Genomic DNA, 14601 nt, shown 5'->3' on the forward strand with positions numbered 1-14601 from the left:
TAGTCACTTGGCAAAGCTTTAGTGCTTGCTGATAGAAGCAAGTTGCAGCTAGTAACCAGCCTGTTTGTTATATCTTCTACATTGCAGAGGCAGGGAGGAAATGGTCGCGTATCTAGATTAAGAACATATCAGGAAATTATCTCCTCTAAATCAGTTCATTTTCGAGATTAGGTATGCAGTTGCATCGAGCAGGGATGCAGCAGATATACAAGCGAATGTTGAAATCTAGAAACTTCACTTTAAACTTTCGGGCCCTTGCGGTCTGCAAATTGACTAGTCGACTATCATTGAATTAATTAACAAAACCACAGACTAAGTCGCTGGCAAGTAAACGGTGATAAGATCATATTATGACGCTTTATATTGTAATTTCCAAGGTCTAGTGTTGGAGTTCCACTCGTCAATTTTCCCTCTCCACACAGGACTCTGGCTTTTTGCCTCATCACGCTGTGAGCTATGGTTTGGACGAGAATGTTGCCATATAATACCCGATCCTTACCCTTTCGCCAAATCATTCACTTGGTGCAGGTCCGTAAAACAATGCTCACCTGCACTCGATCTGTTTGTAGTTGGAATGCAGGGCAACAGCGCAGTCTATGGCGTCCACCGTCAGTGAATGCTCCGATTAAAGCGAGAGTTTCGAGTGATGAGTCTGCCGTGATTCTGGTCAAAACTTACGTCCTCGGAAAATAATCTTAGTATCGACGAAGTATGCGCACGGTCCAACGTGGGTGTTCTCAGTGTTCATCACCGTGCATGCCTCGTGTACATAATCTAGAAATGTGAGAATTTTGTTGTAATTGACCAGCGATAATTGACTCACCACCTCGGATCCAATAATGTTCGTTGTTGGCGGTCCATACTCCGTTCCCATCCTTGGTCCAGGCGGACGAGAAGTCCGTCAGGGCAAAGAGGGCTGCGGCAACGGGAATGAAACGCATTTTGAAGGGTTGGGGCTTGGCAGGTGAATGAAGAGAAGACTGATGATTCTGATTCAATCCATAATGCAAGAAACAGCCTTATATAACCTGCACACGTGCGGGCGATTTCTCCATAATTGTTTTTAGTTTGATGAGTTGCAAGCTTGAGGAAGGATTGTGAAGCATAGCTTAATTCCTGCTTATTGGAGGAGATGAGGATCTAACCATTTGAAATAAGCTGTTCTTGTCTCGCGGGGCTATGTGCCTCTTTACACGCCCATCATTGGCTTGATCGGACTCGTATGCGCTGGAAAATGACAAGCGGGGTTTTCTCCTTAACTTAGACGCTCAATCATACTCATGCTCCACTTCAGGCTTAACGAACCTGCCCCAACAAGGCTCGTATGCCCACTATAGGCTGGATACATCGGATTTAATTATCTACCAGGATTACCCTTTCGCAATTAGCAGCCCTAAGAGCTTAGTTAGAAGTCAGACGGCTATCATCCAAAGTTCAGGACTTTTGGCAGATGCATATACAATTGTCCCTGCATGTCCCGTGCACAAGTCATCAAACAAGCTCAATACAACCATTAATATAATATGACTGCAGTTACTTCTGTTGATACAATTTAGGCTTATGGCTTATAGAGACTGCTTGAATGGATTTACATTGCGAGGTGCAATATCAAAGGTAGCCTGGAGATGGTGGCGCTTGTAGAGCTTTACGTTACCAGTCAGAATCAGCAGCAGTGCTTTATTCAGATCTAGCACTCCACAGGTCGGCCAGTATTGCTAAACCCCGAGCATCCCTAAGGTCGTCTCTTCTAAAAGCTTACAAATGTCTCGGGGTTTTAATGCCACTATGAAAATCCGCAAGGCAAGACCCTCGTTTTAGTCCGCATTACTTATGATATAGAGATCTACCCGAGGCCTCCGACGTCCTAGCTGGCAAGGAGAAAGTTGCTCGTTGGAGATGCCGTCTTTGGTTAGATCTGAACCGTGACGCTAGACTAGGCATCTTTTCTGATTTCGTCGGCGCGGAGTGCGGCCTGGGTCGTCCAGGGTTGCGGTACGGACAAGGAGGATGTTATTGCTGGTGTTTGTAAGTTTGGGATTTCTCTCGGTCAACTTCCCATCTGATCCTAGCGCATGTACAAGGTCGGACTCAAGGTCGGACTCTAGTCTGCACAGGCCAAGACAGGGTTCCTTTAAGGAAAATTCATCTTCAACGACTTAACGAGGCGAATCCTGGGGCGTCACAGTTGTTGTTGATACGCCTTAGGATAAACACACGTCACACAAACTTAGTTCGTCCCTATTCGTACCAAAGAAGCAGAGGAAGGTGGGAGGTTGTTGATGTGCAATTTTCTGGGCCCAGTTCCCACTGTTACAGGAGCCAGTGGAGGAGATTTAAACGTCTCTGGGACATACAAATAGAGGTAGAACAGCTGCTCAGGATCATCTGGAGGGCGTATGAGGTAACTGGATCATCTTAACTTTCACATTCTTACTTGGTTGTTAAATACTGGATGCGATTCTTTAGTTCTAAGGAGCGTAGCTTGTCGGACCGGGGTAATTTGTTAATAAAGGTGGATAAGTGGTTGACCATTATATCTCTGTCTGAACTTCCTGGAACTGTGTACTAGTTTCTTGAGGTTGGATCTCGAAGCTAGGAGGATGGATAGCGGCGAATCTTTCAAGCCGAGACTTTCATGCTAGCAGAGTAGTATAAATAAGCAGACTATTTCTATAATATTTACTATCGATGAGCTAATAGTTGCGGTGTGAGAGTGTTACTGTTAAATCCAATCTCATTTAAACAATGAATGGATTATTAAACCATCGGCGGTGAGCGGATGGAAGGCGCAAGTCGCCCTCTAAGAACGGATGCTACCTGAGCTGTCTCGTGGGGCTAGGGATCATCCCTCTGATTCTCTGCTTGATAGGCCCCCTTGAAAGCTAACTCTTTTTCCACATGTTCAGTGTCCTATCTTTAGTAACTCAAGCATGGTATGTCAATCTGAGCCTGTTTTCATATTGTAGTCAGATGTGATGTGAGTATTTAGTACGTTGTGCTTTGTCTCTTATATTCCCTCGCAGCTCAGGCTTCCCGTCGCTATCGCAAACTTGACTGCCAGTATGGGTTAAGTGCCTATCCGACCTTGAGTTGCCACCAAGGAGCTACAACGCAGGCTACTAAATTCGTTAAAGAGAAGATGAAAATGATCAAGATAGCATCTTCTGGTCAGCCCAAGAGCAACTAGCTGAGCATTACGACGGCTAAGATAGTAGATATTGGTAATACTACATCCCATAGGCTCGACCGAGTCTCCAAAAGGTATCAAGACCACACTTCTTTTCGCCCTCTATTCTTGCGACTGATAAGCCCTCCACATTCGTGTAAAAGGTATCGGGGAACCTGGCAGGAAAACCAATAACAACGACGAATAGCGCAGATCTGTCTTCAGACAATGTAATCGCCCCTTAGCATTGGTTGCGGAATGACCAGATGTGGTCATTGAGGAAGCTCGGAACAGTAGGTGCAGAGCCACGCTGCTGCCAGTTGGATCCCCTACAGTCGCATTCCCTGATTTTTTATCAGTAGTTAAACTATTCACATAGAATAATAAAGAATAATCTTACCGGAAGAATATAGTGCATCCTGCATCACCTCCTAGGGAACTCGCCCGATCGCCTTTACCGTTAAGATTCCCTATGATATCCTTAATTATTAAAATTTCCATATCCAAGGATAGGCATGACATACAACAGGCGGCATCGTTATTACATGCCTCGATATGAGCAGCTCCACCATAGTTAGCATCATCGTATAAGACGAAATCTCTGGCTGATGCCACTAAAGCAAGGAAGATAACGGCGGATAAAACGATCTGCATGGTGGGCAACAGAGTACCAATGACTCTTATGAAAAAAGAAAGCTGGCTATAGAAGAAGAGGCTTAAGAGGACCGATGTCATAGACTTACCTTTTGGAAGTGATAAACAAGCGATTAGAACAGGCCTTATATATTCTGAGACTTAGCTGCCAATCAACCTGCTAGCTCAGAATCCAATAAGGATTTGGAAAGTGCTCTAAAGAGCAGTTATTACAATTTAAGACTCACCACCCGCTTACATGTAAGCAGGTGAGCGGCCGTCGGCTGGGTAAACGGCAGGTTGCAATTTGCTAGCGATTCTAAGGGCTGCTAATTGGCTGCTTCGCATTGAGGAGCAGAGGCTCAGACATTAAAACAATGATACCCGAAATGTTGTCCTGTTAATTCTACTAAAGCATCTAGCCTCATATGGGGAAGTAGACTGCGGGCGTTGAAAGTCTACACAAAGCAAACAATCCCTTTTCCTGTCACACGCACGGATGTAAGGCTCGGTACTACGTGAACGAGAGGTATCTCTTGTGGATTCGAACTTTCGGCATTTGTAGTATCTGAGACCATCAAAAACATGTTTGAGCCCGATCCTAAGCTATTCTGCGACAAAGTTACTGGTTGATGCGACTGAGCATGTCATGCCAGCCCTGTCGGCAGCACGGCAGAACCAGGCTTTCTATCTTATGAGAACATAACCATGGGTTGCACAGTCAATTTTCTTTATCAATTTAAGATAGAAAGGGTTGTGCTGAGGCTGGCTTTTGTCATTCATTGATGAAGTATTCATCCTTCCTGGGCCAAAAGGTTAGCATGCCTACTCAAGCAGTAGTCGGTCACTAATACCTACCTTGATCCCCAAGGAATTTCCTTAGAACATGGGGCAACATCCTGCGGATAGTCGAGGTCATCCATATCATGTCATGTTCTGTCTGTATTCGTCTCCGAGCTGTAGCATGCATCAGTTGGGTACCGAAAAGCCTCTCTGTCTCACTCAGTGCCTTCATTAACCGATACGCCGCGAACCGTATTTCCAGACAGTTACATCTCGTCGCTACAAAGTGCAAGATGGGCGAAGCCTAATTCGAAGAAAAACTGTGTCGATCACAGTGTGTGCAGGTCACTGAGACAAGTTGCCGATTCGACCATCTCACAAGAGGCCTTTGTATTATCATCATCGTCCGCTGCATTGCAGAATAATAGGTTAAAACACGCTTGACATAATTGGAAGCGCATCATCGTTAAGGTGTATTGCCCGTTGCAAGCACCATCTGCCTGTGCCGCTGCATGGACATTAAGGCCTTTCATCAAGAATTGCCATCTTTCCAGCAATGACTTGATGTACTCTCGTTCTATGTCCTGATCGAAGTGTAATCCTTGTTTCTTTAAAGAACAAAGCCGCTTTAATCGGTTAAAAATGTCATCTGTCATCACCTGTGCATCTTCCAGACTGTCGAACTTTGAGGGAATTACAAACCCCAGGACAATAGAGCGGCTAAGTTCTGTGGAGTCACTGCCGAAGAGTAGGGGCAAGACACTGATCCGTCGGAATATGGGGACCAGATGCTCTCGAGCCCAAGGGTTGTTGCAACGTTCCATGATGGCAATGCCATGGGCGCAATGCCGAATAGCCGTTCCGTTATTCGATTGCAGAAGTTCTATACAGGTGAATAAGATACACCCTAATAGTGCCAAGACATCACTCTGAGTGGTTTTGAGTCCTTGAATGGCAGAGTTGTAATGGTGTAATGCAAGGCTGGGCATAGCTGGTGGTGTCTTTTGGGCTTCCTGAGTCTCATAGAGAGAACTGATTGCCAGCAGGGAATGCTTCACTACTGGCTCTGACTCGCTGAGCTGCATCACTAGGTGGGTCCAGAAATAGGGGCTCTTGGGGCCCAATAGGCGTGGCGCGGCAACCTCGCAAAAGTACTGCAGTCCTCTACATTCCGTCTTCGTTCTCAAGTATTGACAGGTCACGGCCAGATGAGCCGCCGGCGTGGGCTGGCGGCCCTGAGGTGCGTAACCATCGCAATTGCGGCCAGTATTTGTGCAACGTCGGCAACAGGGCCTGGTCTCGTCACATTTGATCTTGCGGACCCTAAGCGATGCCAAGTTAGAGCATGTGACTCCGTGGTCTGAGGGATACCTACTTGCAGGTGATGCACCCGGTCCTGACCTTCTTGGAACCCTTTCGTACCATTTTGCAATAGTGGCTGTTGCCTGTGTGTCAAAATCCGAAGGAGCCTATGACAAGAACGAGGAGAATTTTTGAGTCCACCCCTTGAAGGGTGGAGGTGATTTTATGGCTGGTATTGATTGTCATGGGTTTTGGTCTGATTGCATTAGCCGTGATCTAAGGTTGTCGCTAATCCCGCATTTGGCATTAATGCCACGTCGACGGTGGGACTGATGCCTAAACCGTACATAAGCGATTCTTAGTGCTTACCAGGGGGGATCGGCACTTGGGTTTTCCAGACCACAACCCCAATTCCTAGTCATATCTACTTAAAATATAAATATATTTTCCTGCCTTATATTTATAATGCTATTGCATTATAGGGTCTAAACTTAATAATCTTAAATGCTATTAAGAATAGAATATAACTAAGTATTATATTTTCTTATTTTAAAATTAGGTTAGCCTTATTTCATTAGCTAAAAATATTAAATCTAAAGTGAAATTAATTAACTTTATTAAAATATATTATAACCTTAGTAGTTATATTATATATACCCTATAAAAGCTTATATTAGGTATTAACCCACTAATAGCTATAAATTAACCAGAGCTAAATCACCTTATAAATAGAATTATAATACTCTAAGAATTATTATAATTTAACTGCCTTAATAAATCTCTTAAATTACTTTTACTATAATATAATTAATAAGTATATAACCTAGATAAGTATATAACCTAGAAATCTTAATTATTATACTTTAAATTACTTTAAGACTATAATAAACTATCTAATTAATTAAAACTACTTATTATACTCTTGCTTAAATAACTCTAGAACTACCTAATAAGTCCTTATATTATAGCTAGCCTTATTATATATATTATAATATTAAATACCTAGTTTAATTAACCTTTTTTAATTACTACTTTATAATACTTCTATTATTACTTATATATTAATATCTATTTAATTAATTACTTATAATACTTTATATATAATTATTACCCCTTCTTTCTATAGTTTAGTCTTTTTAACCCTTTAGTACTAGCTTAGTATCTTATTTATATCTTAAAGATTCTAGAGCTTAGCCCTTAATAAGATAACCTTATATATAACTGCTTTTATTACCTTAGTAGCTAACTTTAAAGTATTAATAATAGATTTTAGGAAGCTATTATAATAATACTTAATTTACCTTTTAAGGTATTTAAATTAAGATTAGGCCTTAATTACTATTCTTAGGGTCTTAAAAGCTTATAATATTAATAATTTAATAGCCTTTTTAAAGGGCATTAAGGTTTATAATTATATATTAAGCTTTAAGATTATAGTTTTTAAGTTAAGAGAAGTAAATTTAACTCCTTTAAAACCCCCTTAAATATTACTTTTTATAAAAGTAAATTAAAAGGCAATATAAAAGGCCAGGAAGAACTTAGTCTTAAAAATATAAGTTATAAAATATTTAATTAAATACTTTATTTCTTAATTATAAGCCTTTTTTAACATTATAAAGTACTAAAAATTAAAAGGCTAAAGTAAATAAAATATATAAGTAGGTATATAAAATATAATAATTTTATTCTTTTTATAATATTTCTTAAAATTAATTAAAGAATAGCTTTTATAACTATTAAGGATTAAAAGATAATAAGGATTAATTAATTAGTTAGTTATATATTAATTAAAGTACTTTAATTACTTAAGACCTAGCTTATTATTTATTTACTTATTTTAACTTATTAAATAACCTAATTAGCTAAAAGGTTATATTTTAATACTAATTAGTAAAATAATATTAACTTATATTAATAATACATAATATAATTAATTAACTTTTTATATTAATTACTTAAATTATAATAACTTATTTTAATTTCTAGGTTATATTAATATTAATTTTCCTTACCTTTTTAAACTTATAATAATCTTTATTTTTTATTTTCTTTTAAGTTTATAAATTAGCCTTAAAAGATATATTTAAGTATCTCTAAAGTCTAATATAATTTAAATATTTATTACCCCTTAGTAGGCAAAGCTTTATTAAGTTAATATTATTATAATTAGCTATTTTAATTATAGCTTAAACTTAGCTATATATAACCTAATTAGAAAGCCTTATCTACTTTTTAGCTAGCCTTAATCTTCTTCTTATAACTTACTTTAAAGGCTACTTTTTTATTAACCCTTATAATATACTTAAATTATTTATTATACTTTTACTTTCAATTTAGCTAAAGGCTAAGTAATAGAGATTATATTATAAACTTATTAATAAGTAATTGAATTAAACTTCTCCTTATTTAATTATAATTATTAATAATACTTATTAAAAAAAGCTTATAAATACCTAATCCTAATAGGTTATATTTAATAAAAGGCTATAATATAATTAATATAATTAAAAAAGCTCTTATATAAGATAAAAAAGATAAAAGTAATATCTATTATATAAAGGCTATAAAAATTAAAAATACCTAGGATTATAAGGATAATACTATTTATATTAGGCTAATAGCCTTTAATTATAAGATCCTCTTACTTATATAGCCTTACTATAAGCTAATTAATAAAGGCTTCTTTTATCTTAAGATAGAGGAATTTAATAGGCTAAAGGGGAAGCTAGTTAGAGGGGCAAATCTAAGCCAGAGGGAGAGGAAATTTATTAAGGCCTCTTATAGCAGCTTATATAATAAGTAGCTTAAGGCCATCTAAAGGCAGGCTAAGAAGGTACTAAAGAAGACCAAGCCCTGGTAAAGACCAGGCTGGTTATGGTCTTAGACTATAAGAGTATAACTAGGACAAGGGCATGTTGTTTCGTGATATGGATATATATTGCAACCCCCGCGGTTATATCACGTATACCCCATATTTTTCGACATATTACTAAGAGATCCAAGATAATTATGCTCCTGACCGTGATCGCCTATAAAGGATTATAAAACAAACCGTGATCTCTCTATTAGGATTATGGCTTTAACTGTAATTACTTAAAGATTATTCTAGTATATAAACTATACTTATTAGCACTTTTATAGATTTAGCTTACTAGCTATTAATAGAACTTCTTTATATTAATTAAGCTTAATATATATTAAGTCTATTATTAAGAGATATATTACTTTAATAATACTTAGTATTATACTTTATATAATCTATTAATATTAAACCTAATATAGCTTAGTTTATTTATAATTAGGAACTAATTATTATATATATTTAATAATATTTTTATATAAAGTATTATTTAAATCTATAGCTACTTAAATAATATATCTAAAGATAGTTTTTCCCCTCTCTGTATTAAATTACTTTTATAATCTGCTTTAAAAAATAAGTCTTAAGTTTAAATTATAAATATTCTACAGCATCATAAAATATCTCACTCTCTGGTCTCGACTCTAATCCCTTTACCTCCTCGCTCACCACGCTCTGCAGCAATAACTCAAATGCTTGTGTAAAGCCAGCCTCAACATTCCGTCGTTTAACCCTTTCTTCTACAATTTGTAGAACTGTAAGACCTTTGCTATCAATACATTCAACATCTTCCAGGACTAGATAATAAGAGGTAAGCATCTTTATCGTTTCAACGTCAGCATGGTAGGCCGCCACATGCAATACGCTGGGATAGGCCTCACTATAGCCTCTGAAATCCACTCCGCTGTCTTGCAGAAACTGGATTGCCGCATGATTGTTGTACTCAACTGCGTAGAAGCCTGGTGAGCGACCATCATGGCCTTTCATATTGACATCCGCGCCATTGGCAACGAGATACTTCATTGCTTTGTTGTGACCCTCGATAATAACTGTAGTCAGCGGAGTCAGGCGTGGGATTGTGGGCCAGTTGACGTCGGAGCCATATTCTACCAGTGGTTCATAATAGGCTAAATCATCCCAGTGCCCTGCCGCGTAATGTAAAGCTGTTTGGCCTTCGACATCATATTGTGCTACGTTCGCACCGGCACCGAGAAGCGGACGAATGCTGTCTGGGTTGCGCGCCTCTGAAGCAAACATAAGAGGGCTGTGGCCATTTGGCGTGTTGATATTCGGATTAGCTCCATATCGAAGCAGGGTAGTGACAGCGTAAGTCATGCCCCGTTGAGCTGCCCAAGAGAGAGCGGTTCGACCTGATCCATCAACTGAGTCCACTTGACCTCTACTATTAACAAGATGCTCCTCTAATGACGATTTATCAAGCCCCAGAACGAGGCGATGTAGAGGTGGAAATCGCATCTCCTCTAGGCAATCTCTATCGTTGAACAATTGTTCCATCTCCACTTGCGTTTCCTGGTCATAGACACCGCCCAAGATTTTGGCCCAGGCCCATTCTAATGAAGAGCTGTTTAAATCAGTGACTGCCTTAAAGCTGTAGGGAGTAATGCACTTACAGTTGATTTCTGCCATCCTCTATAAGCGGATCAGCTCCAACGGCTAAAAGAGATTTTATGATGTTGGTATAGCCATAGCTGATTGCGTACTACTAGGGTGATAAGAATCACGACTTTGCATTCCCAGGTTTTTACAGTTGTTCTTACATGGAGTGGCGTCCAGCCCCTGGTATCAAGAGTTAGTCTTCCTCGGTTTAGTGTTTACTTGCGATGGGCTATTACCCTTTGAATGATGCACTAGGGTGAACCAAGCGTCCTTCAAGCATCTTATGTATCCCACCAACATCGCATTTCTCGATTGCCCTGTAGATCGAGAAGTCAGTGCTAAGGGGTCGAACCTTGATGCATACGGCCGGGTCTCCCTGTGTCGTAGTCATATAGACCAGAGAGACCATTTTGTTAAGAAAGGCGGTGGGAAGATGGTACGTGAAGTTGAATGAAAATCGAGATTTATGCATGCAACCATTGTGGCAAGGCCTCGATAGTAAGGGTATGCTGGAAAAAGCAACAAATGCTTCGCCTAAAATCTTTTGCGCAAAGGACGGTGAGCGGTAGCGCCGTCTTTGGTGGCAATGACATTCGCATCCCAGAACGCAGCCGCGTTTCTGGAATCTTGAAAATTCTAACTTGAGCGTTGAAATTGACTCGGTGGATATTTGTATGGACGATGTATTTGGAACTGGAGAAAGCTGAGGTAATGAGCGGGCAGCTCCAGCAGTAGGCGTCTCATCCGGTTTTCCCATATTGGATTTATTCTTTATTGTTTGCGAACTTGTAGTGTCGGTAGTCCTCTGCTCAAGGGTTACAACAGATGGTGCAAGGTTTTCCAGCAAGGCGATGAGCTGAGTCTGGCGTTCTGGAATAGTGCTCAACGCTGCGAGCGATCGAGACATGTTTTGTAATAACGCATCGAGATGGTTGTGTCTTTGTCCCTCTTGATGTATGTTCTGACTGTTCTCACATAGAACCTTGGTGAGTAGAACAAAATTCCGGCTAGCTTGCGTACTGAAGGTATGTAAGCAAGCCATTCATTGTTTATAACTAGAGAAATAACACCTAGAATACGTGTGAGTTTATACGCACCTTGCACTTCCCGAGAAGTAGAGGATTATATTGTCTTTCTGCTCTCGCAAATTCGCTCGTAACGTCTTGATTTTGTTACGATGCATCATCCAAGTCGCGCGATCGATGATTGTATTATCTTTGAACTTGGACTCTATCATCCTCAGAGTCTCTTCAATCTCGATCAAGCTCAATTCGAGCCTTTTGAGAAGGAAGCCAGCCTTATCGTTATTCTGAAGATTGCACCAAACTGCGTCCGAGTCTGTGAGTCCTAGACGGTGTTCAACATGCCTAATGGATGAGATATTTTCTTTTACATTAGAAAGGATTATCTGCGTATCAGCAACATCATTTTTGAGAAATGAAACTTCAACTGGTGCGTCGCGATACAGCGAGATCAGTCCAAGAATAGTTTCCGTCGTTTTAATGGAGGCTCCAACGACAGCTATAATTGAGCTCGCAACTCCTAGTGCTTCAGCCATGATATCGGACAATCCGGTTTTCGGAAAATGACAGGGTTCTCTGAGGCGTGATAAGTACCTCTCAGGTTTAGGGAGTTAAGGGAACGAGATGAATAAATATTTGTGACTTGCAAAGTCAGCAACTGCGAAAATAAGGGTCCCAGCAGTCGACGGATGAATTAATATAGACCGCGATATGAGCAAGGCAACCGCATGGGGTTCGCTTAAGGCAACTGAGTTGAAAACTGCGTCGCGCCAAGGCGTAGCGCTTATGCACATATGGCCATTAGTCTAATTTCTAAATGGCTACATGCTCGACAGGGTAGTACTATTGGCTGAATCAACTACATTTTGACAGAAACGTGGCCGCCTCAGCTTGGTAGTCCTTAGGGGGTAATAAGACTTTGGACCTTGAGCCCTGGTGATAATAGGGATCTAAGCTTACTGTAAATTCTTCTCAGCCTTTTATATTAAACTTAGGATTTAAGCCTTATATTAATAGCTCTTATTTAAGTGTTAGTATATAACCTTAAGTAATATAAATATAATGGTTATATTACTTCTTTTTATTTAGGAATAATATAATATAAATTTTGCCTTAGTTAATAATAATACCTTTAACTAAAATATAAAGAATAATAATTATTAAAAATTTAATAATAAGAATAACTTTCTTAATATTTAACATTAATAGTAAATTATAAATATAAATATTAAAATAATATATAAATAAGACCTAAGTAAGACTAATAAGAATATTATTAAATATAATAACTTTTAATTGACAATTTGCCATATAAGTAACCCCCTAATAAAAAAAAACATAATATAGTTTACAATTTACCATATAAATAACCCCTAAACAAAAGAAATATAATATATTAATCAGGTCCACCTCTCCTACCATAAAAAGGCCAATTTAGCCCCTGTAATAATTTTCCTCCTAACAGTATAATCTTTTATTTTGATCCCGCACCGTAAAACCAGACACTCCAAATTTATCAGGCTTTGTTCCCGCTGCATCCAAAAAGGTTAACGGCGCATCGGCTCCTTGCTGGGGATTATTAGCAGCCTGTAATGGCTTGAAGCCCTTGCTCTTTGCCTTATTATATGCAAGTGTTACACCTTTCGGCAGATTAGGACTGCTGTATAAAGTGCACGACCGCTTGCCGCTATCCTCCTTCATAAAGGTATGCTTCCACACCCAGTTCGTACACCGGGTCGGCAATTCTAAGCATTTCGCGGCGCAGTCGCAGGCAGACCTAAACCCATCCTTAAAATAGAAGTGTAGCTCCGTGACAACGCCTGTCATATCAATACCCTGATAATACCGGACGCAGCCGCCGTTATTATTAGGAGCCTGTAGAGTTGGGAAGCGCCCCTTAGTAATCTTGCCTTTGCAGATTGCCCAGTCGGAGTAAGTGTTGAAGTTTGGGAAGATGTCGGCACCTGAGTCCTGGTGGCTATGGGAGTCGAGGGGCGTTGCCAGGGCGGCGGAGGCAATAAGGAGGGAGAGAGTAGTGATAGTGAAATGCATTTTGGCGAGTGGGCTGCTTCGATGAGTGAAGGAAGAGATAGTCTCAGCGAATTAGTGAACTGCGGTCTTGATAGAAGATTAATCCTGGAGAGAACGGGGATATTTCGTTTCATATCCTGATGACCGTTATTTATACTTCTCGATTAGCGAGCAAATCTGGCTAGGTTATCTTGGTCTGAAGGATCTTTAGTGTATACCCCCAACATCATGATGACGATCCGCAGTCAAGAGGCTTCGTCGGCTGACTATGATTTATGCTCTGGCCTATGAAGCAGGGAGGAGGACATTCAGAAGACTTTCCGCCATTGCAGTTAAATCGGCCTCCTTCTAAGAACTGTAATTAACAAGGAAATCTATTTATAAGGTTAGGCTATCCTTAGAATAGCCTGTTTAGAGGCTTAAATCTCCTGTTAACGGATGGTCTGGTAGTGCACCTATATACAATGTCAGGTGAGACTGCCGTAGCTAAGTGGATAGATACTAAAAAATCTAAAAGTTGGGCATAATTGCGTCACTATGAATTACTTTGAACTGTAACACCTAGATTTAAAGGATATCGGTACTTTCTATCCAATCACTATAAATACTTCAAGATAATACGAGAGGCGTTCCGACTTATGATTGGCTATTATTACACTGGAGTTCACTACCATCCACTACACCTGCACTCGGATGTATTCATTCCGGAAGTAATGAAAGGCTCCTAATATGTTAACATATTTTACAGCATCCAAAGGTTAATTAATACGTAGAATGTTACTGGGAAGTGCGTATACAAATGATTGGAGAACTTTACCTACTGGGATTTTGGCAGGGATAGCTATTCCAAAATTGCCCTCTAGAGGGAGGGCCAAGCCTAGCAACCCAAAGACCGAGAGCCAAAAATAAATATCTACTTCACTGTTTTAATCGCCATGATTCGTATTTATTAAAACTCGCAATGCTAGGAAGGTTACGCCGCCCGTATGTCTATCGCTTTTTTCTTTCGCTCGCAAACGACCTAGAATCTGGGGAAGCCTATGCAATCTTTAAACAGCCATGAGGCGTCGACCACACTGCATGCCACGTATAACCGCAAGCCGTCTTAGCGACAAAGGATGAGCTGCTCAGTCATGATTAAATAATCATCCAAGCGTTGATTTATAAGGAAGGATTATAGCAGAGAG

At 39.7% G+C, this 14601-nt stretch overlaps 5 protein-coding genes across 5 annotated transcripts; all 5 read right to left on the bottom strand.

Moving 5' to 3' along the window:
- Positions 1-544: 544 nt before the first annotated feature.
- On the bottom strand, positions 545-941 carry FOBCDRAFT_270294 (uncharacterized protein; the record flags this gene model as incomplete). Its single annotated transcript, XM_031175053.2, has 3 exons — positions 545-594; positions 679-774; positions 824-941. 3 exons carry the CDS (start codon positions 939-941, stop codon positions 545-547), a joined length of 264 nt encoding a protein of 87 aa, XP_031046186.2.
- A 2466-nt stretch (positions 942-3407) lies between these two features.
- On the bottom strand, positions 3408-3820 carry FOBCDRAFT_270295 (uncharacterized protein; the record flags this gene model as incomplete). The annotated part of the gene is made up of 3 exons (XM_031175054.2): positions 3408-3510; positions 3567-3636; positions 3691-3820. The coding sequence occupies 3 exons, from the start codon at positions 3818-3820 to the stop codon at positions 3408-3410; spliced, it is 303 nt and encodes a 100-aa protein (XP_031046187.2).
- A 517-nt stretch (positions 3821-4337) lies between these two features.
- On the bottom strand, positions 4338-6007 carry FOBCDRAFT_257854 (uncharacterized protein; the record flags this gene model as incomplete). Its single annotated transcript, XM_031175055.3, has 4 exons — positions 4338-4602; positions 4658-4861; positions 4962-5905; positions 5958-6007. 4 exons carry the CDS (start codon positions 6005-6007, stop codon positions 4487-4489), a joined length of 1314 nt encoding a protein of 437 aa, XP_031046188.3. The 3' UTR covers positions 4338-4486.
- A 3331-nt stretch (positions 6008-9338) lies between these two features.
- FOBCDRAFT_197908 (ankyrin repeat-containing domain protein) lies at positions 9339-11919 on the bottom strand (the record flags this gene model as incomplete). The annotated part of the gene is made up of 5 exons (XM_059608893.1): positions 9339-10326; positions 10376-10464; positions 10523-10541; positions 10598-11380; positions 11459-11919. 5 exons carry the CDS (start codon positions 11917-11919, stop codon positions 9339-9341), a joined length of 2340 nt encoding a protein of 779 aa, XP_059466880.1.
- A 922-nt stretch (positions 11920-12841) lies between these two features.
- On the bottom strand, positions 12842-13435 carry FOBCDRAFT_130953 (uncharacterized protein; the record flags this gene model as incomplete). The annotated part of the gene is made up of 1 exon (XM_031175058.2): positions 12842-13435. One exon carries the CDS (start codon positions 13433-13435, stop codon positions 12842-12844), a length of 594 nt encoding a protein of 197 aa, XP_031046191.1.
- Between the last annotated feature and the right edge of the window lie 1166 nt (positions 13436-14601).

Source organism: Fusarium oxysporum, chromosome III (assembly GCF_013085055.1).
Source record: "Fusarium oxysporum Fo47 chromosome III, complete sequence".
Classification (NCBI taxonomy): domain Eukaryota; kingdom Fungi; phylum Ascomycota; class Sordariomycetes; order Hypocreales; family Nectriaceae; genus Fusarium; species Fusarium oxysporum.